Consider the following 27,951-nt stretch of genomic DNA (forward strand, 5'->3'; position numbering starts at 1 on the left):
CCTGTGTTTACTGGCAGCATTGAGCAGCTTAGGCTGCCATAACCTAAAGCTGCAAAGAGGGTACATTTCCCATTCATGCTATGTTGGTGGTGATGCAGCTGGGTGTTCCAAATTTGTGCCAGGTGAAAATAATTCTTTCAGATTTTGTTGAAAAGAAACAGCAGTAATGGATTGAAAACCAAGAGTACTAAATGTATTTTTTTAATCTATATTCATCAGATATAATTTGTTCAACATATTTTACACTCATGTACTAGCAGTGCATTATGGCTTCTGTGGCTAATGGGGTTATGAAACCTTACTACAGCACTCTTTTTAAACTGTTTGGAGGATGCTGCTGTTTGCAGCAGAAGCAGCAAGTCACAGTTATCACTCAGCCCTAATGCAGGGTGGTGTTCTGGTTTTGGTTTTCGGGGGTGATTTTTTTTGGAACAGTTTTTTTTTAAAAAAGCAACAACAACAACAACAAAAATAATTATGCTTCCTCTCCTGGAGAATTTTATGGTGGCTGAAATTGGATCTTGCACAATACCAACTATTTCTTGTGAAATGCTGAGTGTCCTTGACTCACATGGAGTTACCACTTCAGGAAGTAATTATTACAGTAGAATTAGACCCTGTATGAAGAGGTTATTCACTGTATCAAGACTTGCTGATAATTCCTGCCTGGGCATTTGAATACAGTTCAAGTTAAGACATATAGATCTGCAGCAAGGATGTTAACTCTTTTCCCCAAATCCTGAACCACTTTTGGTTTGTCAATTCAATTTCTATAAGCCATTCTTCTTATTTAAATTTCACCAACCTCTAAGAACTTGTGCCTACCTTCCATTCTGGATTTTTAAATCCAAGTTTGTATGCAATATTTGGTATTACAAGATAAATATAATATCACAGTTTCTTTCAGCAGACAAAGACACCGATAAACAAGCTGGTGAGGGTTTGTGTTCAAGATCTAAACTGAAACATAAGCTTGGCTGTAAAGCTTTTAAGAGACTTTTGCTTCTCCCTTCATAATGTATCTATATCATTTTGTAAGTATGATAAACCCAAGAGGAGCCCTAGCTGTTTCCTTGGCCCATACTATATGTAGCATCTGCACCCTGTGTCCCAAGCTGAGCAATTATTTCCGTAATCCTCTGGCTCCTCTGTTTATCCTTCCTTCTTGGCTTCTACAGTTAGCCTGGCATGACTGAGTCTGGTTAAAATAACCTCTTGCCATTTGACCTTTTTCTTCAGGACTTCTTGACGGATTTGGTGATGTCTGAGGTAGATCGTTGTGGGGAGCACGATGTCTTGATCTTCAGGGAGAACACGCTTGCTACCAAAGCTATTGAGGAATACCTGAAGTTGGTAGGACAGAAGTATCTTCACGATGCACTAGGTAAGAAAGTGCCTATCTGTCCCCTGTTTGCATTGCAAGAGCTAACCCTGAACTGTCTGCAACATGACTGAAACCTCATCTGTCTAGGAGTGTGGGATGGGAAGAAACTACCTCAGCACTCAGCCCAGGTGTCTAGTATTCAGATAGCAAAATGCATGTTGTCTTACTCCTGATGCCCTTCCTCCGCAGAGAGAAAGATGCTCTTGGTGCCTGCAGCATTAGCACCCGAGGCAAGGCAAACAATTTGATATAGCTGATTCCCTCTTAAAGTTTCTATCACCACATTATGTTTTTCTGGGTAACTTTCTTTTGTGTCTCTGGTTGTGATGAAGAGGTATAATACTGCAGTTTATTTGTGGGCAATGGTGATTGTTCCATCTGGTATATGAAGAGGCTTAAAAAAGGGATTTTGACATATAGTTTAACAGCAGAAATTGAGACCAGTACCTTGTGTTGCGGTGTCAGAAGTGAGTCTGGTATCATGTGCAATACCATTAGGTGGAGATTTCAGAAAGGATTATGAATGTGAAGCATGTATTTCACTGATCTCCTTTTATGCTGAAGAAGCTCCTGCACTCACTTCAGGCTGAAGTGCCACAACCAAGGGGCTTAGATGTGCTCAGCGGTGTCTGCTTGGCAAGCAAAGCTCTTATCCACAAATGCATATTGCCGAGGCATCTCCAGTCATTCTCTTTCGCTTGCTGTAGTAGTCAACAGCAAATGTGAGTTACGGTGTTAACAAGCATTCGTGTGTGAGGTGCCTACCCAAGCACTTGGGTTGAATGCAGGTGGTACAAGAAAACTCATTTCCCAGTGCTTCAGCTGCAACTGTTGGTAATGCTGGCACGTTACGGAGTGACCCTTGGGCTTGCTCAGCCCTTACCTTTGCCATGGAGCAGTTAATTCATAAGCGTTGGTGTTAACCTTTTAAACTGGTACCTCGCCCAGACAAAAATCCTCAGACAAACATGGCCGGAGGGACTGAGCAGCACAGGGCAGGAGATCAGGATGCAGACTGTCTAGGGAGCCTCCTGCCTGTGTTTGTCCAAAGTGCTCTTTATTCACTGTGTCATTAAAACTGCCTGGCCAGCCTGGGGTGTCCTATTCCATTCCCCCCACAGGGTCTTAATGTTCACGGTGGTTACATGCCAGGGTGGATTCTGATAATTGTATGATTGTCCCCTCTGCACGGAAAGGTTCTGCTCTAGTCATAAGCCACTGCCGTGGGAATTGCTGTCCACGCAACTAATACTGCAGTAAAGAGGACCAAAAACGTTCGTGCTCTCTTCCAAAGAAACTCACAGCCTCGCTACAGTTAGCTTTTACCAATTCCACTCAGTCTTTGTTACCCACAATTGCACAGTGAGCTACCCATCCCCCTGTTGTTTCTTGGATGAAGACAGCTTTAGAAACTGATACGAGAGAAACAAGATCAGGCCAAAGCCCAGTCCCACACCACATCCTTTCACAACAAAAAATTAAAAAAAAAATAAATGGCAGCTTGCTTTCCCAGCAGTCTCGCTTGTCCTCAGCAATCCCAGACGCTGGCAAGTCATCAAGGAGATAGTTGGCTACATTAGTGCTCCAAGGGTCAGTATAGTCAGGTCTGTGATTATATGCATTTTGGCCATTTCTTAAATGCAGTGAGCCTCTTCTGGTAGTCTTATTCTCATGGGTGGAACCGCTGAGCATAAGTCACAGTCCTAGGCTCTCGCCTCGTATGGAGAAATGAGCAGCATATTACTTTGTGCTGTGCTTTTCAGCAGACTGAACAATCAGCTGTGGGACCAGTATATTACATTTGACTGCAAGCCCCTTAATGTGCAGTAATTACATTAAAAAATATTTTAAAATTAATGACTTCTAATACATCATTTAGAGCATTGGTGCTGAGTGATAAGATTGTAAATCACAGACATGAGAGATGGAAAATCCCCCTAAGGTCATCCAGCTTGTCTGTAGCTCGGGGCAAGATTGCTCGTGACAAGATTGCTCATGACAATATACCCATCTAATTATCTGTCAAGTTTTAAATATCATTTTGCTCAGATGCCATGTTTTTTGAAAGGATTAACAACATTGCACTTGGTGTTAGCTATTTAATACATCTGTAAGAGCATGTTAATATATGATTAAGGCAGGGTCTTGTCAACCACAAAGAGTAAGTTTCAAATGTATTTAAGGAAAAAAAATATTATCCAGTAAACAACAGTTAAAACAGAATTGGCTCAACAGAAGTGGTGCTGAGAGTTTTGCAAATAAGTGATCTAGATGCCCTCAGCAGAAATTTTTTGGACCCCAACAAAAAAAAAAGCTTAAGAAAAATGTGCTGCCTGCTTTGCTTGCAAGAACACTGCTGACTTGAGATGTGGGGAGGGGAGTTGGGAGGTGTTTAAGGGTTTTTATGAAAACAAAGGCAAAAAAACCAAAATCCTTTTGCATAAACAAGTCTTGTGGCATTAGCTTGGAGCCAGCAAGATTGAGGAGATGAACTTAAAAGACACTGAATCATTAAATGAATGAATAAAGAGTTTTTCCTAGTGAATGTCAGTTTAAAAATCACTTGGTGTGCTAGCATATAGAGGAGGAAAACTAGTAAGTGGTTCATTCCAATAGGTCAAAGGAAACTTCATCTGGCTTTGTATGTGTCCAGTTTCTGTTGTGGTGCCCTAGGAGAAGGATGACAGAAATGCAAAGGATTTTGAAAGATGCAGGTTATAAAAATGTTGTAAGGTGTTGATAAAAGAGGTTGAGAAGATTAGCAGTATCTGGCTAGTATTACTGTTATTCAAGAGCAAGGTGACATTTTTTAAAATTTAAAAAAATGGTAAATGTAGAAATAATAAAAATAAATAGCATTGTCAAGTGAATTTCCTGGGTAAATTTATGAAGACAAATAGCACAGCTTCATTTCCAAGACTGTGGATCATTTTGTAGTTGATAATACAGTTTGAATATAAAGTCAAATCCTATTCTGTAGGCTGTAAGTGAAGTGTCTACAGGGTTTATAAGCAAAGCCATCCTGTTATTGCACCTATATTTGGGGGCAGCAAGGGCATGGGAGGCTGAAGCATCAGAGCACCAGCCGTCTGATCTGGTACGGCAAATGCTCTGTTCTGAAAGAGCTGGGAGGAGTTGTGTCCCCAACATCTGGTGTCTGGAGGCTGTATTGCAGACACAAGGAGCAGAAGAGGCAGTTGCTAAGGAGAGACATAAGTGGGATTTAGAGGTGTGTCAAGGAGGCTTTTCATGTAACTATCCTGGTTTGTCATCCTCTTCCCTTTGTCCAGGGGAGTTTATCAAGGCTTTATATGAGTCAGATGAAAACTGTGAAGTGGATCCCAGCAAATGTGCATCCAGTGAATTAACAGATCATCAAAGCAACCTGAAAATGTGTTGTGAGCTGGCCTTCTGCAAGATTATCAATTCTTACTGGTGAGGCATCTTCCCCCCCCTTCTCCCCCATTAGGTCATTTGCTTAGAGGGTGCCAGTTCCTCCTCTGAAGATGAGAAAACAGCAGTTGTACAGGGAAATAGCATAGACCCATCTATCTTCTGAGGCTGCCTTTGTTTCCTTTTCTCACTACCTTCCTACACGTGACACCATATTGCAGGTGTAACCTGTGCCCAAACTGAGGGGTTCTGGTCCCACACACCATACCTGACAGGAGCTTCTGCTGAAATACTCTGCCAAGGGAACACATACTGAGCTGTGACTAAGGAGGGAATAAAGTGAGAAGATAACAGCTTAGCTTGATTTTTGGAATTAAAAAGTGAAAGTTTTGATGTGTATAGAAAACTTTCAGACCCTTTAGATATGTAGAATTAAACAGGAAATCACAGGGAGGAAATGTTGGCAGAGATTTCTACTAATCTGTGTTTCTGAGTAGTAGTAAAAGATGGGCCTTTCTGCTTCAGGATGAAGCACATGTGAAATACTGAGAGAGCTTAACCATCAAAATAAAAATTTCAGTTATGGAGGGGAGGTCAGTTTGTTTTTAATATTCTGACACCCTGTTTCCTCCAGGGTAGAGATGGATAAGTAGTTCTTAGCTTGCAAATTAGTGTGTCTGAAAATGGCTTCACTTAACATATATGAACAAGGGATGCTTTAAAGACTACTTAAGTATCACCAGATTAAATGGGGATCTAAGAATAGACACCTAATGACATTTCCTAGTCTAGAAAGAGAAAAGAAGAAAAAAAAAAAAGAGCCAGTGATGTTTTCTCACAGATAATTATTTCAGGTGATTGGTCACTAGTTCAACTTGTTGCATCTCATTGCCCATGTGATTTTTATTTCCTGGTTTATTGTTTTTCAGTGTGTTCCCTCGTGAGCTGAAGGAGGTATTTGCATCTTGGAAGCAGCAGTGCCTGACAAGGGGCAAGCAGGACATCAGTGAACGCCTGATCAGTGCCTCCCTCTTCCTCCGCTTCCTGTGCCCCGCTATCATGTCCCCCAGCCTCTTTAGTCTTATGCAGGAGTATCCTGATGACCGGACATCTCGCACGCTCACACTTATTGCTAAAGTCATTCAGAATCTCGCCAATTTTGCTAAGTAGGTGGTGGCAATAAAACTGAAATCTGTGCCTCTAGGCAAGTCACTGCAGGTTACTATGGAGCAAGGAGAGCCCTGCTTGGTAGTCATGTTTGCAGGCGGCTGATTCTGTCAAATTGAAGTCAGCTTTAGAAAAGGAGGAAACTTCTCACTTATGTGTGAATGCTGTTCCCCTTGAGACACCTCAGTATTGAGCTAGATAAATTCTCCTTTTCACATGCAGATTTGGGCTGTGTTGAATTCAGTAGAGGGGACACAGTATAAAACCAAGAAGAGCCATGCATTAACATGTCAGTGTGTATGCTATTTCAGAAGGAAAAAAAGCCTGTTCCCAACAAGGATTATGATTTTCCTCCTTTCTTCCTCCAAAATTCCCAGATGAATGATACAAAGAGCATGGCATGTCTCTTAAAGGGGAGGGAATGCAGAGAAGTGGAGAAGAGAAAGGGTGCCTATGGGAAGGAGGGGAGAGAGATGCCCTTGATTATAATATGAACAGTAAATTACTAGTATTTAAATAACTCCAAGAAAGCAGTGAATCTCTTAAATTGTCCCTTTTTTTTTTCCTCCCAGATCAAATCATGAGAAGGGCGGGTGTAAATGTACTTCAGCATTTAAGTAATTGTCTGTAAGCATTTGTACTTTGTGTTTTGTGTGGAGGTTGACTGGGTTTCCCTCCCTCCCCTTTCTTGCAGGTTTGGTAATAAGGAAGAGTATATGGCCTTCATGAATGACTTTTTGGAACACGAGTGGGGAGGAATGAAGCGTTTTCTCCTGGAGATCTCAAATCCAGATACAATCTCAAACATGCCTGGATTTGAGGGCTACATCGACCTGGGCAGAGAGCTTTCAGTTTTGCATTCCCTCTTATGGGAGGTTGTGTCCCAGCTTGATAAGGTAAAGCGTGCTGGAGGCCCAGAGGGGTGAATCCAGCGATTGTATCGTAGCAACAGTAAACACTAGGAAACATCAAGGGAGCAGCTGAAGCCTGCTTTGGGGAGAACTTATTCAACAGCTTTTGAGAGGAATGTTTGATAGTGGTATTTCACAATTGTTCTTTCCGTGATTTCAGATCAAGGCCTGAAGCAGGGCATGTGAAGTGGTTGGGCTTCAGCAGTAGTGTAAACACTTTGCAGAGCCTTAAGTAAGGACGGGTGTTCAATGGTGGAGAGGGCAGCACTTAAAAGTAGACCTGGAATTCCCTGAGCAGCCAGTCGTTTCTCATAAGTGAACTGGAAACAAGGGAGGGTGTTTGGACAGAAGATGAAAATGTTGCAGTGCCCTTTTTGATGCTAATGGAAGTGCTTCGCTGCACACCAGGCCCTAATCTTCCCAGCTCTGATGGAGTAATGTGTTGTCCAGGCAGAACTGTTCTCGTTAAAGACCTGATCCAAAGCCTACTGAGATACTCTCATTTCTGTAGTCTCTGGATTAGTTTTTAGTATACAAGAGGATGCCATGTAAAAACTGGGATCCACTCTCAGTTTTATCCTGTAAAAAAAGCAAGGTGCTTTCTGCCGTGCATTGTGCTGGGGTCATATGTGTTGTGCAGATTCTGTTCTGCTGATTGCAATAGACATTGCCAACCATAAGCATTGCTTCCATTTACCTATAGAAGGAGAAAAGGCAGTAGTTTGCCCTTCCTTAGCTATGTGGTTTTGCAGGATCCAAAATCATTAAAGCCTTGATAGTAAAGGTAGTTGGTAAGACCCAGAAAACCTGAGCTATGAGTCATTATTTTTTTGCAAGTGCTTGGAACTATTCCATATTTCAACTTTTAGAGGTGCATTATTTTGTCCATATTCCATTTATATTATTCTTTCTTTTGAAACTGGAGCGGTGAGGTGAATTGCAATGCACCCTTAATACTTTCATTGCACTAAGGTGCAATATTGCCAAAATAGTTATTTGTTGGGTATCTGTTTTCTCACAGTACATTACTGCAAACAGAAAACAAAAAACTGAGCTTGTTGCATCAGTGTAAATTGAAATGTCCTTGACTCAAAAGGGCAATATATATTAATCTTAGTTAGTCTTAGTTTGATAACAATTTATAATCTTGTTTTTCCATTTCCTTCATACCTGCACACAGTGTACATTCAAAATGTCTCAGGCAGCAAAGTCAGCTATACAGTTCAGCAGCCTCAGGAAAACAGGCAAACTGGGCACCCAAAAGACCAGATCCTCCGTTCTTACAAATTGGGGTAAACCCACCTATGCAGGGAACACTGCCATCTCCCTCCAAGCAGGTCAGGCATCAGGTCAAGAGAAACCCAGCTCCAGTCTTTAGAACGGCAATGGATCTTTGGACGTGGTGCTGGTTACTGTAAGCTGCTTTCTGAATGCATAATTGTCTTGGGCAGCGAGGAAAGGGAGGAGCCAGACCCGGATAAACCATCAGAGCAGATCTGCTTTGCCCTTTCTGTATGTTAGATGCATGGATCTGTCCTAACAGGCCCTCGGGAGCTGATATAGTGGTTTACTAAACGGATAATTAAGGGGTAAAATTACATGCGATACTGCTTTACTGTAGGTAATGACTGGGAAATGATGAGGGAAGTCATCTCAGAGATTTTAATAGACACAGAAGAAGTGCTATATGAAAGCATCTGTAAAGAGACCTTTCTCTGGAGCCAAACTGACTGAAGACCCACTTACAGGAAAAATAAGGATATCTTTGAAAAGAGCATTGTCTTTGTAGCAGAGTTTCTTTCTTATAAACCGCCAGCACTTTCTTCCTGCAGTCCCAAGAGCCTGAAGATGGCCTGTAGATGATATAAGCAGCAGTGACCCAAAGAGGGGAGAAAGATAAAAGTTTGAATGAGCAGCCTTCCTTGCTGTGGAAGGTCAGCTCTTATCCCAGGCCTGGTCAACACTGGGCTAACATGTAATTGAGGAAGCCACACATTTAATCCCAGGCTGATGGAATAATGTTGCAATGAGGATCGTTGATGTTTTCGTGCAGGTTTTTTTCACTTTTAGGTAGGGAAGAATGCCTTAATTGTTGATAACAGGGTACTACAGAAGATGGCATCAGTGTAGGATGCCAAAAGCGAAAGGCTTATGAAATGAAAACCTTCCCTTTCCCCATCTCCCTCAACCCTTGTGATTCTCTCATGAACCCCTGGAATGACACATCCCCTTGTCTGTTGGCATGCATTTCCTTTACCACATGGCGTCCTTTGCCTGGAAAGTTGCCCCCACTAGCTGAATCTGTAGTCTTTGAATGCCCTTTAATAAGTAGATACCATAGTTTTCACTTTGACCTCACCCACCCTGGACTTAGTTTGCTTTGCATGATAGTTTTGCATTGGAATGGCAATAGTTTTGTTTTATTGAGCATGATTTTTATTTTTGGGGGTCAATCCTAATTTCTTTTCTATTTCCTTTTCTTTCCTCAATGTCTGCTGCACCCCGTTTCGTCTCCTCCATCCATCTCGTCGCCGTGGTTACGCTGCTCCGTAACACTGCATTACGGTCCTGGCACACCCGCACACAACCACCCACCCTCCTTCCTTCCACCTCCACCCTTCCGCCTCTGTGCATCGTTATCAAAAAACTGGCGGATGTCGCGGTGCTTGTTGTCCAATTAGGGTGAAAATTCCTTCCTACAGGCGACCGTGGCAAAATTGGGACCTCTGCCTCGTATTCTTGCTGATATCACCAAATCAATGACCAACCCTACGCCGATACAGCAGCAGCTGAGGCGTTTCACTGAGCACAGCTCTAGTCCAAACGTCAGTGGCAGTCTCTCCTCAGGGCTTCAGAAGATATTTGAGGACCCCACTGATGGGTATGTAACAGCTCGAGCTCAAGGGAAGATGGGGGATAAGGGGGTTGTTAAGCCTGTTGAGTGCTTCATCACCTGAACTGTCTGCCCAGGCCAGCTGTAGGAGCGGGGAGCTCGGGCCTCTGTCACAGGGAACACGCAGTCCCAGTAAGAGGTGCATAAGGTGGCACTGGAGACCTGAAGCTTTTGACTTACCCAGGACTCAAACATGTCACTGGGAGTCAATGACTTCGGCTGCTAAAAAACACTTTTGCAATTTACTACCAGTCTGAGTGGCCGGATGCAGAGTCAGCCATAATGTTTCCTTCTGGCGATCAGGCCGGTTATTTACTGCGCATGAAAAAACTGAGCTGTAGGTGGAACTTGTTACCAGTGGAACAAATAGCAAAAATAGTTTAGTGCCGCATTTCTCACATTGTAATAGCTGTTAATCTGAAGGAAAAAGCTGTGACATGGCAGAACTGCCAAAGAGCTTGGATACTGTGGCCTCAGAGTAGTTTCTGTGCTGTCAGGTATGAGGGCCACTTTTGTCACGTGGAAGTGTCTGCCCTCTGAGCTTGCGCCTAGATCTACAGGAGTCTTCACACAACTCCCATTGAATTTTCAAACCCCCACAATACATAATGCTGACAAAGGGTTAAATGGGATCTGAACTGCTCTGAAGTCACTGGAGACAGGACTGTCTAAGTGGGGAGGATTTGGTGGGAATGGTTTGCATTTCACCTGTGAAAAAAATAAAGATGAAGCACTTCTTGAATCTAACATAATTCTCAAAGATAAGTGGTAATTAAGGAAGAGTGTGTTCTGACTTGAACACAAAGAGCTCATAAAAGGAAATCCGGTTCCTTGAAGCTTTCAGTTGGGGGGGAGGTTAAATGAGGTAGAAAGACTTCTCTGGGACAGATCTTTTTGCTTTAAAAAAATAACCAAATTCCTTTCCACTCCACAGTGACTTGCATAAGCTGAAGTCTCCAACCCAGGAAAATGCAGATGGATATTTTAGGGGCAAGACCTTACTGTTGGTTCAGCAGGCATCCACCCAGAGCATGACTTACTCAGATAAGGATGAAAAGGAAAGCATCTTGCCCAATGGACGTAGCATCTCTCTTATGGACCTCCAGGATCCTCACACAGCTCACAGTGACCATGCGTCTATTATGCACGACGTGCCTTTGCGCTTGGCCGGCAGCCAGCTCTCTATCACACAGGTGGCAAACATCAAGCAGCTGTGGGAAACTCAGAGCACACCCCAGAGTGCTCCCCAGGTGAGAAGGCCTCTGCACCCAGCTTTGAACCAACAGGGCAGCCTCCAGCCCCTGTCATTCCAGAACCCAGTTTACCATCTCAACAACCCAACCCCGCCGATGCCAAAGGCCTCTGTGGACTCCAGCCTGGAGAACCTGAGCACTGCCAGCTCCCGGAGCCAAAGCAACAGCGAAGACTTCAAACTGAGCGGACCCAGCAACAGCAGCATGGAGGACTTCACCAAGCGCAGCACACAGAGCGAGGACTTCTCCCGGCGCCACACAGTCCCAGACAAGCACGTCCCCATCGCGCTGCCCCGCCAGAACAGCAGCAGCCAAGCACAGATCCGCAAAATGGACCAAGCTGGGCTGGGCGCCAGGGCCAAAGCCCCGCAGTCCTTGCCGCACAGCGCTTCCTTGCGGAGCACGGGCAGCATGTCGGGGGTGTCAGGGGCCATGGTGACTGAGCCCGTTCAGAATGGGAGCCGGTCCCGGCAGCAGTCCTCCTCCTCTAGAGAGAGCCCTGTCCCAAAGGTGAGGGCAATTCAAAGGCAACAAACACAGCAGGTAAGAAAAGCCTTTTTCCAGGCACTTTCTGCTTTGATGTTTCACTGATTGCTGCGTTGGCCTTGAAGCTTTTTGACCTTTGAGCTAAATTGAGTTGAATCAAGAGTACTGGCACTTAAGCAAGTGGCCAGTACCAAGTGTAAGGAATAGTCATGCTTGTTACCCTTACAAGCTTGGCAAGCCTAGCTTACCTGTTGTTTTTAGGTACTTTTGTACTAATTTAAAAAAAAATGTTTTCCATTTACTAAGGCAGCAGCAAGCCTGCTGAACGAAAGAAAACTTGAAAATTCCCCTGGATAAAAAAAACGACGCTTTGTTCCAAGTCGTAGTTAAGATTGCCACATGAGGCTGCATTTGCCCTGTGGTGCTAATTTAAAAGCACAGCTACCTAAAAACAGAGAAATAAACAAAGATAAAACATCATAGAATAAGCTGCTGCCAAAATAATAAATAAGTACAGTTGTCTTAAGTGTGGAGAAATCTATGTTTCACCATGATGCAACAAACTACTGCTGCTCCCCAAATAAATACTGCTTTTTCATTAACATCCCAAATATGAATAATGCAAACACTTTCTGGAAAGGAGTGCTTATATATATACCTACTCCTAATGCACTTTATCAGTTGTTCATAGGCAACTGTAAATCAAGATTTTCCTGTCAAAAAGCCAACATTCTAAAAAAAAAAATAAATCCCATTGTGATTTGCTGTGTATGAAAATCTTTTCTGAACTTAGTCTTTTCCGAACTTAGTTTAACATTAAAGAGAAAAGTATTTATATGCTGAGCACTACAGGAAAGGTAGAAAATGTCTCAATCTGCAGGTCAGAGGGAAGATGGTTGTTTTTAGAAATATTATATTAGTGCATACAGACTTACCAGCTGGGGAGGGTGAGGCTCTTGAAAGCAACACCTGTGCTGTTCCTTGGGGTTAAGTGTTTTCTTCTGTGGTCACTCTTGAAAGCATGGTCACGTTTGATTTACCTTACCTAGTATAGAAGGAAGTTTTTTAAGCTCCTGCTTTCCACAAGACCTTCTAGGAAGGATGCTGCTCTACACACAGGCACGAGTGAGGACTTTCACTGCAGAAGCTTGCAGCTGTGAGGTTGAGCACCATGCTGCTGGTGAATCTACCTTCACAAGGAGCAGGAGGTTATGATCCTCCGTGCTGATGTGTATCCCTGTTGGCAAAAGCGCTGGTGAAGGCATGGTTAAGCAGGGAGAAGGCTTTTGGCTTGTAAGGTAAAACTGACAGAAGAACTTGGTTGCCAGCGTGAGCTCCTGCTCTGCCAAAGATTTTACTGGTATCCCTGTTGGTGTAGCTTTCTTGGCAAACCTCTGAGTGTTACAGTCGAAAGGAGGAAAATCTGGATGGTGCCTGGGAACCCAGGAGCCATCAGGGCTTTGAAACTACTTTGATACCTTAAGTTCATTAAAGTACAAGGAGATCAGAAACACTGAATCACAAAGCAAAGCTTAATATGCCAAGTTAATAATACCAAAAGAAAGTAATTGCATTTTATTTGAAGTGCATATGTTTGTGTCCTCCTTTGGAACATGTGTTTTACATTTGGGCATAAAGGCATTGATTGGTAAAGTATATTGAATACAACTAAGCCTAGTGTGGAGGTGGTAGAAAATATTTAGGCCAGTGACAAGGATAAATTTGAAGGATAAACTCCCTTTGCAGTTCTCAGGCATCCAGTGTGAACTTGTATTGTACGATCTGCTGAGTTTCATTGTATGGTTCTGTGCAGTGTCCTAGCCAAAATCCCCAGGGAGCTGGTGCCTTTCCTCAGGGCTCGTTACAGGAAGAGCCTACACAAGTAGACAAAGAAGGCTCTACTTAAAAGGCGTTGGGATAAGGAGGAGGGAGTGCAGGTGGTGTGTCTCTAGCCTTTGCGCGTACGCAGTACACGGATGGCTTCTGCCCGGCGTGTATTTACAAGAAACTTTCAGTTAGCTGTTCGCAGACCCCTGGCTCTTCTCATCTTAAATTGCTGATTACCTGTCTGCCCCCAAGTAAATCAGTTACCTTTGCTTATTTAGCATCAAAGTGACTGTCTCAGACTTCCCGCTTCTCCAATCACTTTTTACATTCAGCTTCACAGATACCTGCGACTGACTGGCTTCAGGGCAGCCTCCTTCCCCCCTCTTGTAGGTGATGTGCATCTAGTTATTTTTCCACTCTTATTTTCCATACTGATTGTTTCCACTGGATTCATTACAGTACTTGCTCCTAGTTTATTCAGAGAAATCAATTTGTTCTTTCCTTCCCCACACCCTTGAGAAATGTCTTGAAGTGTGCCAAATCGAGTGGCCAAAATTTTTTTGAGGCAAATTCCATTGCGTCCTTTTAATTGCAAATTGTGTTGTGGAATTCTGTTCTTATTTAAAAAAGAAAAAGAAGTGAGGCATGTTCTTTCTGGGCATGTTCTTTTTAGGCATGCTTTGTGGGCGTTATAATTATTAGACTGTTCTCTACAAGTCCCGTTTGTTTCTGAATATAGAGCTAGGCCCTTTGTTTGCTGGGAGAGGTCATTTTTTGCCTTCCATTTCCATTTAGTAGGTAGGTGGGAACAGAAATGTCAGCGTGTTCCTCTGGAAGAGAGGCAAAGAGGGGAATTAATACGCGTTCTTAGCAGGCTTTTTCTTTTTTTCCCTTTATTAGAGTGTAATTCCTTACCCATGTGCATGTGAAGTGCTTACCATCCACTTGGTCTTTGTAGGTTTTCTGAGTTTGGCTGCTGAAAGTATTCTGCCTCACAGCTTGCAAGGTTGTTTATCAAGGTTTGCTGCTGATCAGCAGCCTGTTACAAGGCTGGTGATGTAGTGTATGGTCACCCTTCCGCTATCTTAGTCCTCCGTAACTCCAGTGAATGGTGACACTGTTCGTCCATAGCTGTTCATAATTCTTCCAGCAATTCCTAGAGCCCAAGTATTTACCTCTGAGAAGAGCGTGTTAGTGGCAGAGCCACACACATTTAATAGTTCATAGTCTCCCTTGCTGTGGCTGCCTGACAGCAAATACCATAAAAAAAAGTCTAACTAAGGAGCTTTGCCAGGCTGTCACGCTGCACATGAAAGGGGCTGTTAGCCTTTCTGCTGTGGAGACTTCCTTCTCGTGGAAGGGCCTCTGCCTAAATCCAGCGATTTTTGCCTAGTTCCTACTCCCTTCCTTTGCCTTTATACCCATCCCCTTGCAGAAGGCTTCTTCCAGTGCTGGAGTCTTCATCGCTGCTCAGGACAGCTGAACTGTTGCAGGCAGATCCTGTGGCCAGAGCTGGTGTAGGACGCGTGCAGTTCTCACCAGCCCTGTCCTCGTGAACAAGAGAAACAGAAATGGGGGTTGACGTGATCCCTCACCTGACTCACGTAAAGGACCTGTTACTCCCTCATAAAGAGCTCCTTGCCGAGCTGAGACTTCAGAACCCCCCTGCCGGGGAGCACATTTCAGTTTGATACGATACTGAAACGAGGCAGTGAGCTGAAGAGCTGCTGGAGCACAAAAAGAAGCTACAGCTGGGGGGGAGGGGGAGAAAGTCAATCTTCTGCATTTCTCAAAAAGTTAAGACAGTGTTGCTCTTTCAGGGGTAATTATGCTAATTCCTGTCCTTATAAACTTGTCTTTGTCCACGAAAATTGCTTGGAATTTGTAGCAACCCATGTTTTCCCCAGCCAGGCGGAGAGTTTCTTGTTTATTTTCTTGGCTTCCTTTTCAGATTTCCTTAAAGAGGATAGGCTCTGATGATGTTTTACAGTTCTCCTAGTAACCACTGCTGGCCCTGACTTCCTTTCACAGCCTTGTCTGGGTGTATATGCTACAACAGGCCATCTAAATCTGGTAGTGATAATGTTACACCTCTTTGCCGCTTACTGCTGTGCTGTCTCGTATCCAAGCCATTCAGCTCCATCCTCCATTGCAGAGTCTGTCGGCAGCCTGGCTGAGAAGGCTGCTCCCAAGTTAAGCTCCTCAGTACTCCAAAGAAACCAATCTGTCTTACCTGAACAGGCTGCAGACAAAGCTTTGTCGCTCTGGTTTCTTTGTGAGAGAAATCGCTGGTTGAGAAAGCCTTAACTGAAAATCTGGCAAAGGGAAAAGGTGGATGTGAACAGGATTTGGAAACAAGCACTCTTCCAGAGAGAAGGTCACTTAAAGGAAGAAAAGTTTCTCAAGTACATTGGTTTTAGAGGGACTCAAGTAAGTGCTGTGGGTGCAAAGTCAAGAGAGGACAAAGTATCTCTGCAGGAGGGATTTTGGGGATTCTTCAAGACTGACAGATTCATGGTCACTTTTCTCCTCCAAATAAACTGAACTTCAGAGCTGATTTGTATGTAGATTCTCTGAAAAATGCTTACAGATATTTCTGCTCCAGGTTCAGTCGCCTGTGGACTCTGCCACAATGTCACCAGTGGAAAGGACAGCTGCATGGGTTCTCAATAATGGACAGTATGAAGAAGTAGAGGAGGACACAGAGCAGAATGCAGATGAAGTCAAGCATGCTGAGAAGGTAGATTTTTATGCTGTATGCAGCTGACTCGAGGACTGCCAGTGAGTCTGTCCACCCTACAGCTGGGTTCAGAACGGCTTTCAGGCACTGCTGTGACAGCCATGCTTTCAAACACAGGCTATATTGGCATAACTTCCTGCTGTACATGCTGTCACACACCTCTGTAGTACAGTATCCCATACTATAGATTAACCCACGTACAGGCTGTAGCATGTCAAATGGGTGCAAACTGACATAGCTGAGAGGTTGTACATTACAGGCTGGTATTTGGCACTTATGTGCATCATGAGTCACACTGCCTAAGTGTATTAGATCCTGCTCAAGTCATTATTTTTATGACAACACTATAGCTACAGCATACTGCCATTCTTCTATGCTTGCAAAACTTTTTAACAATCATTAAACTCCATTTAAAAAGAAGTCATGATTTTAACCCAACTGAGTATAGCTTAGGGTATGCCAAGTGATTGTATAAGGTGCTCTTTAAATGCAATTCAATCTTCATCAGTAGTTACATTCAGATTTTGTCTTGGGCTTCGCCCAAGGCAAGTGTCTGTCATCCAGGTAGCACAGTGTTTCTGGCTACACAGAAATGTCTGTGATCTTCTTTTTGAAGCACATTTATTTTCATGAGTAGATACCATTTTTCCAAATGCAGTTGCATCTATATGCTGCTATGGTGATGGAGTTTAGTAAGAGGTTTGGTATTTTGAGAAGGCAAGGAATGAGGAGGAAAACATTTGGTAGACAAGAAACAGGAACATAGGATTATTAGGAAAGGTGAATGAACCCGAAACAAAGTGAAATGTGTTGAGATTCACTGCACTATCGCAAGTTTGGTCACCCCAGGACATTTTTACCATTGAGCACTATTAGCAGCTTCTGTCTGGGAACTGCTTGAATCTGGAGTAACTGGGTATGTTACTGGTCAGGGCCAAGGAGCCGTGTCAGAGCCCTCTGACTGCTTAAAGTGTGCTACAGAATGATATCCTACAGTGTGGGAATAACTTAATGCTCAAGTGGGGGCCTATGTGCTCCTTGTCTATGGTTGCCCACAGTTGTTTGCTTGTCATTTCCTTTACTTCTATCAATTTTTTTCGTGAAAAAAAGAATGTCCTTTTCAGAACAGCAGCAGAGGATTACAATGATCTGATATCTTCCTTTTCTCTGCATCTGATCCTTTTCTTCTTTCCTTCCACCTGCAGTACGAACAAGAGATAGCAAAGCTGAAGGAGCGCCTGAAGGTGTCAAGTCGCCGGCTGGAGGAGTATGAGCGGCGGCTCCTGGTGCAGGAGCAGCAAATGCAGAAGCTGCTGATGGAGTACAAGTCTAGGCTGGAAGACAGTGAGGAGAGACTGCGCAGGCAGCAGGAGGAGAAGGACAGCCAGATGAAAAGTATTATCAGCAGGTGAGGGTTTGGAACGTCTGGGACTGTGTAGGACAAGCAGCTCCCCTGTGTCGTGTATTCTGTCTGGTACTAAAGAAGGTAGTTGCACGGGCTTCTTGACATCTCTGGAATAATACTATCCTGCCTTAGAGGTGAAGAAACGGAGATGCAGGTGTGGAAACTTGCCTCAGATTATCAGGACAGTGAAGGAAAATATTTAGAAATTTTTAACCCTGGTCTGTATTTTATTTATGACAGGTCCTTTTGATTTGTTTGGAATCTATACTCAAGGTGGTAGTTTTTCAGAGCAGTTGAATTTTTGGCAATGTCCACTTTGAGAATAATAAGGTTAGGCAATTGGAAGTGTCAGATGGATAGATAAGCTTTTCCAAGTGTAGCAGAATTCTTCTGTTGCAGAGCCAGGACAATCAGAGGAGTCAAACCGACAGGCCAGAGTAGCTGAAACACTCTGGAATAGTATTAAACTGTACTAATTTTACCTCTTTGCTCATCAGACTCATGGCAGTTGAAGAGGAGCTGAAGAAGGATCATGCAGAGATGCAAGCTGTCATCGATGCAAAGCAGAAAATTATTGATGCACAGGTAAGCTCAGGATCTCCAAGAACCAAGCGTCTGTCCGTAGAACCCATTTTTCTCCCCTATCCTCCTGCCCCAGCATTGTTATCTAGCTCCTGAGCCAGTATTGGCCCATGGTATGGCACATGTGACCTATTGCCTTCTAGGAGAGAATCGGGTTTTTTAATTAATAAAGACAGTACTGTCTGACACTAGGCTTGAGACAGCCTGACAACAAATCACAGGACTGATCGTTTCTCCAAAACCTTTTTTACTTTGTGAGATCCCAAGGGGGTAAAGGAATAGCGGTGCATTGTGTAGACAATGTTCCAGGTGTGGGCCTGGGAACTCTGGAAAAACTGTGCCTATACCAGCATAGTTTAATTGCCATGTGCATGCATCTCAGCTATGCAAGCTAAAAGCATGGCTTTGAACGTTTGAGACAAGAAAAGAGAATGCTTGCAACGGAGCATTGCCCTGTATAATGTCGTATGTGGCATTTCACCCCATCTGACTGTCCACGTCAGTCCTGGAGAAATGCCCACTTTGCCACAAACCTGCAGTGCTTGCCTCAGTCAACACAAGTTAGCTGTGGAAAGTGGGACCCTGTGGGCAATGCATGTGGGTGTATTGTGTGGGATCGTTTCAGCTTTTTTCTGTGTCTGTGCTGATCCCAGAGAGCAAAGCTTGTACAACAGAACCTGAGACTGGTTTGATATCTGCCTGCCGTGTTATGTTTGTGATATTTGCATTTGGAGAACATCTTTCCTGCTTCTGGGCTTTTCAGTAGTTCCAGCTGTAAACTTTCCTTAATAGATAATCTTAAGAAGATGACCTGTTCCAGGAATAGCTCAAGTTATTTCAGAAAGTTATTTCCCTACACAAAGAGGGGGAGCCTCAGTTAAACGTTGTTGAAGATGGTACTGGTGTATTAGAATACAGGCATAAGTGAACACAAAAAGGCATACGCTGGCCATTTTTTTTTTTTTCCTCTTAAATGGCCAGCAATAATAGAAATGTTTGAGCTCACGTGGAACTGTAGGGAAAATGTAAAGTAGAAAAAAGATATGGTTTTAAAAGCTGGGTAAGACTAGGAGTGTATTTATAGCAGATTTCTTTTTGATAATTTCAAAATTCTGGTTTCTTTCTACTGCCTCTGCCCATTTTCCCACAGTTCTTCAGAAAGACTGTTCATGAAAGCTGGATTTTTGGATCCATGCCATCTAATCTGAATAAATCACTTGTGTACAATAACATGGCACTTCTGTTACCTAGCCTTGGAGAATAAAAAGAAAAACCTATTGGAACTACACTATATATAGTACCTAATTACTGTGCAAGATTGTAGTCACCCAGGTGGAAGCTGGAGTAGAAGGTGAATGTGCTGGGCTATTTTTTTGGAGATAGGCACAGTCAGGGCATCTTGCTGTTACACACACTGATGGAATGGCAGCTCATCCAAACAGCAGCCTGGTTTTTGAAGGAGATGATGCCTTTTTCATCTGCCTCAAGAAGGTGAAAGGGGCACTGAGCAAACTCAAAAAAAATTATTTTTGGAGGGGAGGATTTGAGGGATTGTGACTGAATAAAACTTGCCCTTCCCTTTGTTACCTGTCTATGCCAGTATGCTCTCAGCCTCAGTGTCAGGTTATAGACTGGCAAGGCAGAGAGTGGACCACTCTGATCCCTCAGTGTCACCAGCTGGCAGAGGGGACTGCTGCTGACGTGTGAAAGCTTCAGACTCTCAGGGCTGGAAGGGTGCGGTCCTTGATCACACTCAATCAAGTAATGCGTCATTTATCACCTGCAGTGGAAATTGTTGAAAAAAGCAAAACAGTCACATTAATAATTCCTCTTTTAATGTGACACTTTTTTTTTCTTCTGAAGTGCTGTTGGGTACTTGGGCAAGCAAGGTCATCAGCAAACTTTAACTGCTTCAGTGTCAACCAGTTCATGGGAGAGGCTTAGTTGTCATTGCCCTTTCATGGTACCTGAGTGGAAGAGGAAACTGGGAAAGATTCAGAACAGACACACCAGAGGAGCCCAAGTGTTTGCTGGGTTCTGTAGCAATCCCTGTAAGTTGTGCGTGGCAGGTTTTTCTTAGCCTGTGATTCATTTGGCAAAGGGATATAGCAGGTGGCTAGAAAAGAAAAGGTCTTTTTTAATGGGAGATTTATGAAGTGGAGTTGGAACCTGGCTTATCACGCCTGTTTGAAGAGTTAAATAGCTGCTAGGAAACAGCAGTAACCTGGGCTTCTTGTGCTTCATTACATCAGCACGAGATGCTCTTCAGCATTTCTCTTCTGTCATGTGGTCAGGTGCAGCACCCGATCCTGCACCGGTGCCCAAGGACAGCGCTGTTGGCAGTGCACGTGCTGCTCGCACTGGCTCTGGGCAGTGCCTTGTGTGCACTGTGGTTCCAGAGGCTGGCTCCGGGCCTCCCTGACCAAGCAGGGGCTGGGTCTGGCTAAACTCTCTCCTTGGAGCAGCGGAGCTGCAAAGAGTACTAGCCCAGCTGCTATTGCAAGTGACATCTCCGCTGTGTTAAATTACAGGTCATAAATGGGGATGAGATAATTCAAACAGGCAAGTAAACCCGATCAGTTCTCTAGCTGAGCAGTACCCAGTCCTGGCCCAGTGCACTGACCTCCTACCCATTCCAGCTCCTCCCACTCTCTGCGCCCAATTCCTGTGTCTTAGAAACATGTTGGTTAGGTTGTATTTTCCTTTGAGTGAGAAAATGCCTCTGCTCACCAAGCCCATGCTTTTAAGATGGATTTTCCAAGTGTAGATTTCCAGCTGTTTTGCAAACTGGCATAGTGAGCACTCATCGGTGCCAGAAAATAACCAGCCTTTCATTTTTAAATCTTTGGAAAGCTATAGTCTTTGGAAAGAAATTTTAATTTTAAATTATGTATTCCAGGTGAAATTTAGTCCGAGGAGAAGGAGCTTTAAGTTGCTGAAGAACACATTTCTGCTAAGGCAGTGGTGTTTTGCAGGATTTATTTCAGCATGGAGGAAAGGCTAAGGCCTTTAACTCCTTCATTGTCCGTTCTCCTTACTTACATTGCCTGGATCAGGGCAAGTGCTAGGGCAGGCTATAGCCTGCCTTGCTGTTCATTGGTTCTTGTGCCTCCTCCTCCATTTGCTCTGCTATGCAGAGCTTGGTCTCTTCAGGGCTGTAATACAAGCAGTACTTAAATTCTGCTTTGTTTTTGCACCTTAACACTTACCCCTGTGGGGAAACCTGCTGAGAAAAGCAAACATTACTTGATTACTGAGGTACCGCACAGCTGATGTGCTGGGATCAAAATCTCAAGGGGCTGTTGTAGCACTCAGGTCTCCTGAGCAATATGTCTGAACTATCCCTTAATGTTTGTGCCTTCTGTGCATCATTTTTCCTTCCATTTTGTTTCTCAATGGGTTGGACTGGAAAGAGTTCCTGCATGCAGCTTTTTTTATTCAAGTAAATTAGACATTTTTCCTTCTCAAAGGAAAAAAGCCAATCAGCTGGTAGCACGGAGAGCATATTTACCTTTTGCCATCTCTGTTGCTGCTTTGTGTGGCTGCACTTTTTTTTTTTTTGAGGGAAGATGAAAATTGTCATTTCTAATTGTGCCACCAACTCTTTGGCTTGACCCTCCAGTGCTTTATCCCACTGTAGGTAATCTAGCTATTAGTAGGCTGGGTTTTGTTGATGGGGTTTTTATTTTTTTATAAATTTAGTACACATAACCTTAGCTTTCTGCTAGAAGTGGAGGCTAGCACTTTCTGTGCCGGAAGAATCAAAACTGGGATGTGGGAGCCCTGGATTCGGCGGAGCCCGGGAGCCCCTCTGAGCTGGAATGGGTCTAGGAGCAGTGTGTTCAGTGTTTGTTCTTTGTGTTCTGTCCATGGCATCTTCCCCTCCACCCACACTGCCCTCTTCCCCTTCACCTCAAATAACCCCTTAGTTTTAGCTTTTGGCTGCTTCTTCTCTGTGTTGCTATTGCACCCCCTCACTCCTGCTGGTGACTGCAGGCTGCCATTATCTGCTTTTTTTTTTTTTTAATTTATTTCAAGCATACCATGAGTTTATTCTGAGCACACTCCATCCAAAATACAGAGACGATGGCCGTTAGATACCACTTGCACTTTTCTCTGCCAGATGAAACCTCCACCACTTTTCTTTTCTGCTGCCTGTTTCTGTTTTTCTAACATTTTTTTTTAAAAGTAAAATTGGCTATTGTTGTTATTAACACCAACACCCTTTCCCCCTCCCATGGCAAACTACTGCATTTCCATCTGCCTCGCTTGGAGGCTGTCTGGATAGAGCCACCGTGACTGGATCAATTCACCAACGTAACTTTGACTCGCTATCACCTTCCATCATGCAAAAAGGCTGGGAGGGCCAGACCAGCCTGTGAAAAGCCCGTGGCATGCAGGGGCCGTGTTACCCCAAGAAAACAGAAAGAGGCAGACATCCCATCTTACCAGAGAATGTTAGCCAAGCTGCCTCTGCCTAGAAATCATCTGAAGGCACTGTCAGAGCCCCAGGTCCTGGAAGTCCCCCATAAAGCAGGCTTGTGGGGTAAAGGCATTTCATTTATGAGGGAGCTCTGACTTTGTGGGGTGTTTGTTGCAGGAGAAGCGGATCGTGTCGCTGGACTCTGCCAACACGCGGCTGATGAGTGCCCTGACGCAGGTGAAGGAGCGCTACAGCATGCAAGTCCGCAATGGCATCTCCCCCACCAATCCCACCAAGCTTTCCATCACGGAGAATGGTGAATTCAAAAACAGCAGCTGCTAACTGAGCAGATGCTGCCGGCCATCTCCCCAGGAGAAGGGCAAGAGGGAGCAGACTCAAGAAACCTTCAAAATAGCCCCCCCCATCCCCTTACAGGTTTACATAATGCTGCTAATAAAATAGAAAAAAAGAAAGAACTCTGAAAGGTGGGTTTTAATTCCCCACTCAAGGCCAGGAGAACCGGGCTCCCGAGAACAAGTCCTTCCATATCACTGTGTAAATAGAGGGAGCTCTTGGGTCATGTACAGAAAACGCTGATGTAATATACCAAAAGGAAGTGAATACTGTAGATTTTTTTAATTATTGCTATTTTTATTATTATTTTTTTTTCCTCTTGTTGAAAGCACTGCAGTCCTTGGAGGAGGAAGAGGGGAGTGTGGATGCATGTGTGTTGTGGGTGAGAGAGAGAGAGATGAGCAGTGGGTTACATTAGACAGCAGCTGTATATATCAGGCTGACTGAAACAAGTACATGAGTGGAGTGAAATGGTAGTGAAATGAATTCTGTAAGAAAACTCATCTGCTGGTTTTATTCCCCTCTTCTCTAGCTGTTCTTTAACTGAATGCAGACTTGGTAGCAAACATTTTAGCAAGAAAATTGGCTCTTGCTGGATCCTGTACGTACTTTGGTAGGACTCTGGCAAAAAATTGTCAGTCTTTGTGAACAAGGTAAAAACTTGGAGCAGCAAGCTTGTTTCCTTGCATTTGCACACAGTCAGGCTTCCCATCAGACAGACAGAGGGAATCTGCAGTTTTTCAAGGTAGGATTCTTTCTTTTTTACCCCAGTTCTGATGCAGTTTTATATTTTCTGTTCTGAGAATTTACAGACTTGTAAATACTTTTTTTAAAAATTTCTATCCAATCTCCACTTTATGCACCGTGCAGTGGCACCCTGAATTCACTCTCTGCACGCCATCAGGAACAGTCAGGTTAATGCTCTGAGGAAAGGGCTAACCTAAGGGTGCCCATGCCCAGCAAAGTAGACTTTCATATGCAAAACTTCCTTTTTCCTAGAGCATTTCTGTATTTTAACTCTCGTTCAATTTTGCTCTTTCAGCCGCTAGCTTAGCCCGTCTAGTTCAGTGAAAGGTGCTTTCTGCACGTTTGTATTAAAAGATCTTCCACTTCCTCTGAAATTTTCTTTCTCTGGACACTGTTTTTTGAAGTTCTGCATACCCCAGTTTTTTCTTAAGGAGTTCTGACTAAACTTCCGCCTCCAATTGCTTTCGGTTGCGTTTCATGGAAGCATACTTGCAAGCTGTATGTGAATGCGCATATAACTACAAAGTGACCTTTGCGTGGAAGATAACAACATTCACAAACTGTAAAAGATTAACAATAAATGACACAGTATTGTCAATTCTCATGACTTCATCAAATGCCACAGTATTTAGTCTGAGAGGGGTTTATTTAAAGCCCCAGGTTCTAATATCGAGTAATAGCGTGCGAATCTTCACTTCCACTTTTTGGTATATATTTCTAGCCCCTAAGCTCTCAAAGTAAATAAAATTACTGCAACAGCAATGGAAATTTTGAATTACAGAAATACACTAATAACAGTGAGCACTATTAATCAAACTGAAATTAGAAATTGGAGAAGTTGAGAATTTGGAATTGGAATTGGAAAAATGAGACAAAACCTTGGGAGGGTGCCTCGGTGTGGGATGTGTCTAGCAAACAGTCCAGGCTGCAACTAGGAACAAGTTAATGAGGTTGCTATGGGGGTGCCTGGCTGAAATCCGATAGCCCGTGAAGGTCAGAGCTGATGAGCTGATTATCCTTTCTGGCCTTAGTTTCTGAATCTCTAAAATTGTACTACATTAAAAATGTAGGAGTTTTTAATCCGATTTCTTGACCTTCTGAAAGTGACCCCTGTTGCCTTGCACATGAAGGATTGGCAATACTGAGGACCCAAATTCAGTGTCTGTTGTCACATTTGTTTGTTCTTTGGAAATGAATTAATCTCACTTCTGTGGGCAAATGCAGCTTGTGACAGAGCACAGTATGTTAACTGTTCTGCCTGATTATTGTGTTATGGTACTTCAGTTAAACGTCATACTAGTATGTTACATGACTAACTGTGCATGAATGCAGAGACCACATCTCCTGCACTGCAGGATGTCTCCTAGCAAGACCTTGGCTGTTAATTTACGTCTAGAGATGACTTGTCTGCAGTGAGTCGGGGTTTATATTTAATGCTTAGTTCTTTCAAATCAAAGCTTCTCTGGCTGCGTGAATGTGACTTGGTACTGCAGGCCAAGGAGCATCCCTGTCATGTTCTTGGTGTATCCATAGCGAAGTCAGTACTGACGCACCTGGGGTTGTGCTCTGCATTTGCTCAGTAGTGATTTCTTTTCCATACCTTCCAAACCGTCTTCCAGCTCTGGGTCATGGCTGACCTCTGGTATTTTCTTCCTCAAACTGTGCCTTTGAGTTCCTTCTTCTTTCCTTCTTCCTTCAGCTGTAGGCAGTCGATTGAGTTTGTATTAATCTGTCTTGTGAGCAGCTCTCTTTTACAAGAAACCTTTGCAAACCCCTTTATGTTGAGTATTTTTCTGTGACCTACATCTCCCCTTAGCTATAGCTGCATCCTGGCAAATTTGTTCTCCCAAAAGTAGCCTGTTCAGATGGGCATGTGCGCTGCTTACTTATGACACAGTGCAAATAGTATGGGCGTTCTGTGACTGAGACGTGAGAGCAACGTGGTCATAGGAATACATTGACTAGAGCAAGGCAGAAGCAGGTGTGTCATTCTGGTAGCATTAGCAAGGCATTTATTTGGGAAACGCATTTCACTGGAGCTCCCCAGCTTTCTGGTAATCTGTCAAAGATCACTGGGTGAGCTGTATGGTTTGATGTTGAAGACTGCTAGGTGTCCGCTTTGGTTTCTGCAGAGAAATGCAATAGGGACATTTCAGTCCTGATTTTTAGAGGGGAAATAATACCTGTCCCGAGATTGATATGTTTTGGTGAGGTCTTCAGTAATGTACCATTCTAATAACGTCCCTTTTCCTGTGTATTTCTGAAGCTTGTAGAATGCTAGTAGGAAAAAGCTGTGATTCTGAAAGTGTCTGACCCATCAGTGTCATCCTCACAGCTTGTTGCTAGGCTGGTTGTTTCTCTTCTAGTTCAGTTTCTACCCTAAAGTGCAAAGTGTAGTCCTCTAACTCCACTATAGAGAAGCTGCCTGTTGACCCGAAAGAGGGGTGAAGGTTGTGGACTCACAATGCTGCAAGACTAAAATTGATTAGCTGCAGAACAAAACGTTATGCTCTGACTTCTGCAGGCAGCTGTCTCTCCTAGTTTGTTACCAAGCAGCTTTCCAGAGAAATTTTAAGCTGCCTCGAGCTGACAATATGTGAAAATGCCAGCTTCTATTTTGTCCAGTCTGATAAAATTCAAGTGACAGTAAACCATGTGGCAGCCAAAAGGTCTGTGTGTTTTGGAGCAAGAGCCCTAACTGGGCCTGATCACGTTCGGTTTGAGACAGTGGGTTTCTGCAGCGGTGAGAGGTGGTGAATAGTGCGAAGCCTGATGATGAGCGTTACAGACGTTAGGGTTTGGCTCGTACTTTCAGCACATGTATCAGGCTGTGTCTAATGCTGTTGCAGGGAACTGCTGCTCTCATTTGGGAGCAGCTGAAGTAGTGCAGGAAAGGTTTAAGAGCCTGTAGGAGTAAGACTCGTCTGTTCCTAAGACTGAAGCGGGAAAGTTCCCCACCCTGGCATCTCAGCCCTTGCTGGCCACATTACTTAATACTGTTCTAGGATGATTCTCCCGAAACTGCAAAGCCACCCAGGCTTCCGAGTTCTCAGTAAAAGCTTGCAGCCAGCGTGGCGGGGCAGGGGGATGGAGCAGCAGCATTTTGTAGCGCGGTGGCCTTTTGCCATGTTGTGTCGCAGAGCTTGTGAAGGACAGAGGTGACCAGAATGACGTGGGATAGGCACTAGTGGAGGAGAGGGAGCACAGCCTGGGAGCGGCATCCTGTGGATGCCCATTCTTTCAACTCTAGGAATCCAGACCTTTTTTTTCTTTTTAGGGAAATAGACAGATTTCACATCCAGGAATTATCAACTGTTATTTCCCTGGTGTATTAGAAATGGGCAGCTATGCATATAAAAGCACAGATTCATACAGCTACACATTGTGCAGCATTCCTCTCCAGTGGCATAACTCAGGCAGGGGGTTCAGAGGAGTGTGGAAAGGCATGTGTGTATTTTCTGCTTAGAGAATATGAGGTGTATCCAGTAATAAATTTTGTGTCCATCTAATAAGTCGTCCAAGAAATGAGTTTTATTTTATATTCTTGCAATTGCTTTCGGTTGGCTTAGGTTTGGTTGTTTTTGTTTTTTTTTTACATGATACATTAATTTCATGTTTTAATGCTTGCTTAAACCCACCAGCTTTTAGCTTCATCTGAAAACTCAATGTTTGAAATCCATCAGTTTTATAGCAGTGCCTGTGGAATGTGTCAGCAATACTTATCTGCTAAGGTCACCATGAATGTATGAATTCTGTTTGTGTTCTGCAAAAATGTCTGTGTCGTTGCTGGAGAAGAATTCCTGTCCGGGTTGAAACATTAAATGTATTTCCATCAGTGAGTAGCATGGTCAGCCACAGGTATCCAGCCGAGTCTGACAGAGCAAAAAGGGTTAAATTTAGGCTGATGCTTTTAGGTGTTTCCTTCTCCACAGTAAGTTAACTCCCATGAGAGCAGGCATGTCATTACAGATCATGCCTGCCAGGAATCCTACCTGTAAAAATAGATTTTCTGTCTCAAGGGCCTTAATAAGAGTGTTACTACACAGAACTGTTTTACAATAATAGCTCTAGATAATTTATTTTTTATTTCAACAAAGTACACCTGAAAAAGTAATAAACTTGTTTTTCAAGCCGTATTTTTATGCTGGTAGCACTGGACTGTTGGTCTCTGAGATCCATTTCTGCATTTCATTGCCTGGGTTTGTTCTAAAGAAGATTTATTTTTGTTCTGTGAATAATTTTTGAAGGTTCTTGTAATATGTACAGATATAGATACATTTGAGGTCTTTTATTGATATTCCTACAAAGAATACAAATAAACTTTAACTTTAAACAGTTTGGACTCAGTAAGCCTATGCTGATTCAAAACTCTGCTCTTTCTGCTCT

The 27,951-nt window shown here is 43.5% G+C and overlaps 1 protein-coding gene across 3 annotated transcripts in view; it reads left to right on the forward strand.

Annotated features, from left to right (window-relative positions):
* RASAL2 (RAS protein activator like 2) overlaps nt 1-22,806 on the forward strand; it is a 123,561-nt gene extending 100,755 nt beyond the window's left edge. The window contains exons 9-19 of one of the 3 annotated variants that reach the window (XM_086462387.1): nt 1,240-1,384; nt 4,675-4,819; nt 5,707-5,943; nt 6,639-6,840; nt 9,537-9,736; nt 10,683-11,544; nt 15,920-16,054; nt 17,260-17,462; nt 17,957-18,044; nt 20,573-20,603; nt 22,642-22,784. In XM_086462387.1, coding sequence (XP_086318513.1) covers nt 1,240-1,384; nt 4,675-4,819; nt 5,707-5,943; nt 6,639-6,840; nt 9,537-9,736; nt 10,683-11,544; nt 15,920-16,054; nt 17,260-17,462; nt 17,957-18,044; nt 20,573-20,603; nt 22,642-22,784 — 2,391 coding nt within the window. Of the gene's footprint in view, nt 1-1,239; nt 1,385-4,674; nt 4,820-5,706; nt 5,944-6,638; nt 6,841-9,536; nt 9,737-10,682; nt 11,545-15,919; nt 16,055-17,259; nt 17,463-17,956; nt 18,045-20,572; nt 20,604-22,641 lie in introns of all 3 variants that reach the window. The other 2 variants (XM_086462388.1, XM_009955320.2) reach the window with 2 other exon arrangements.
* Nucleotides 22,807-27,951: the final 5,145 nt, after the last annotated feature.

Source organism: Leptosomus discolor, chromosome 3 (assembly GCF_034619465.1).
Source record: "Leptosomus discolor isolate bLepDis1 chromosome 3, bLepDis1.hap2, whole genome shotgun sequence".
Classification (NCBI taxonomy): Eukaryota; Metazoa; Chordata; class Aves; order Leptosomiformes; family Leptosomidae; genus Leptosomus; species Leptosomus discolor.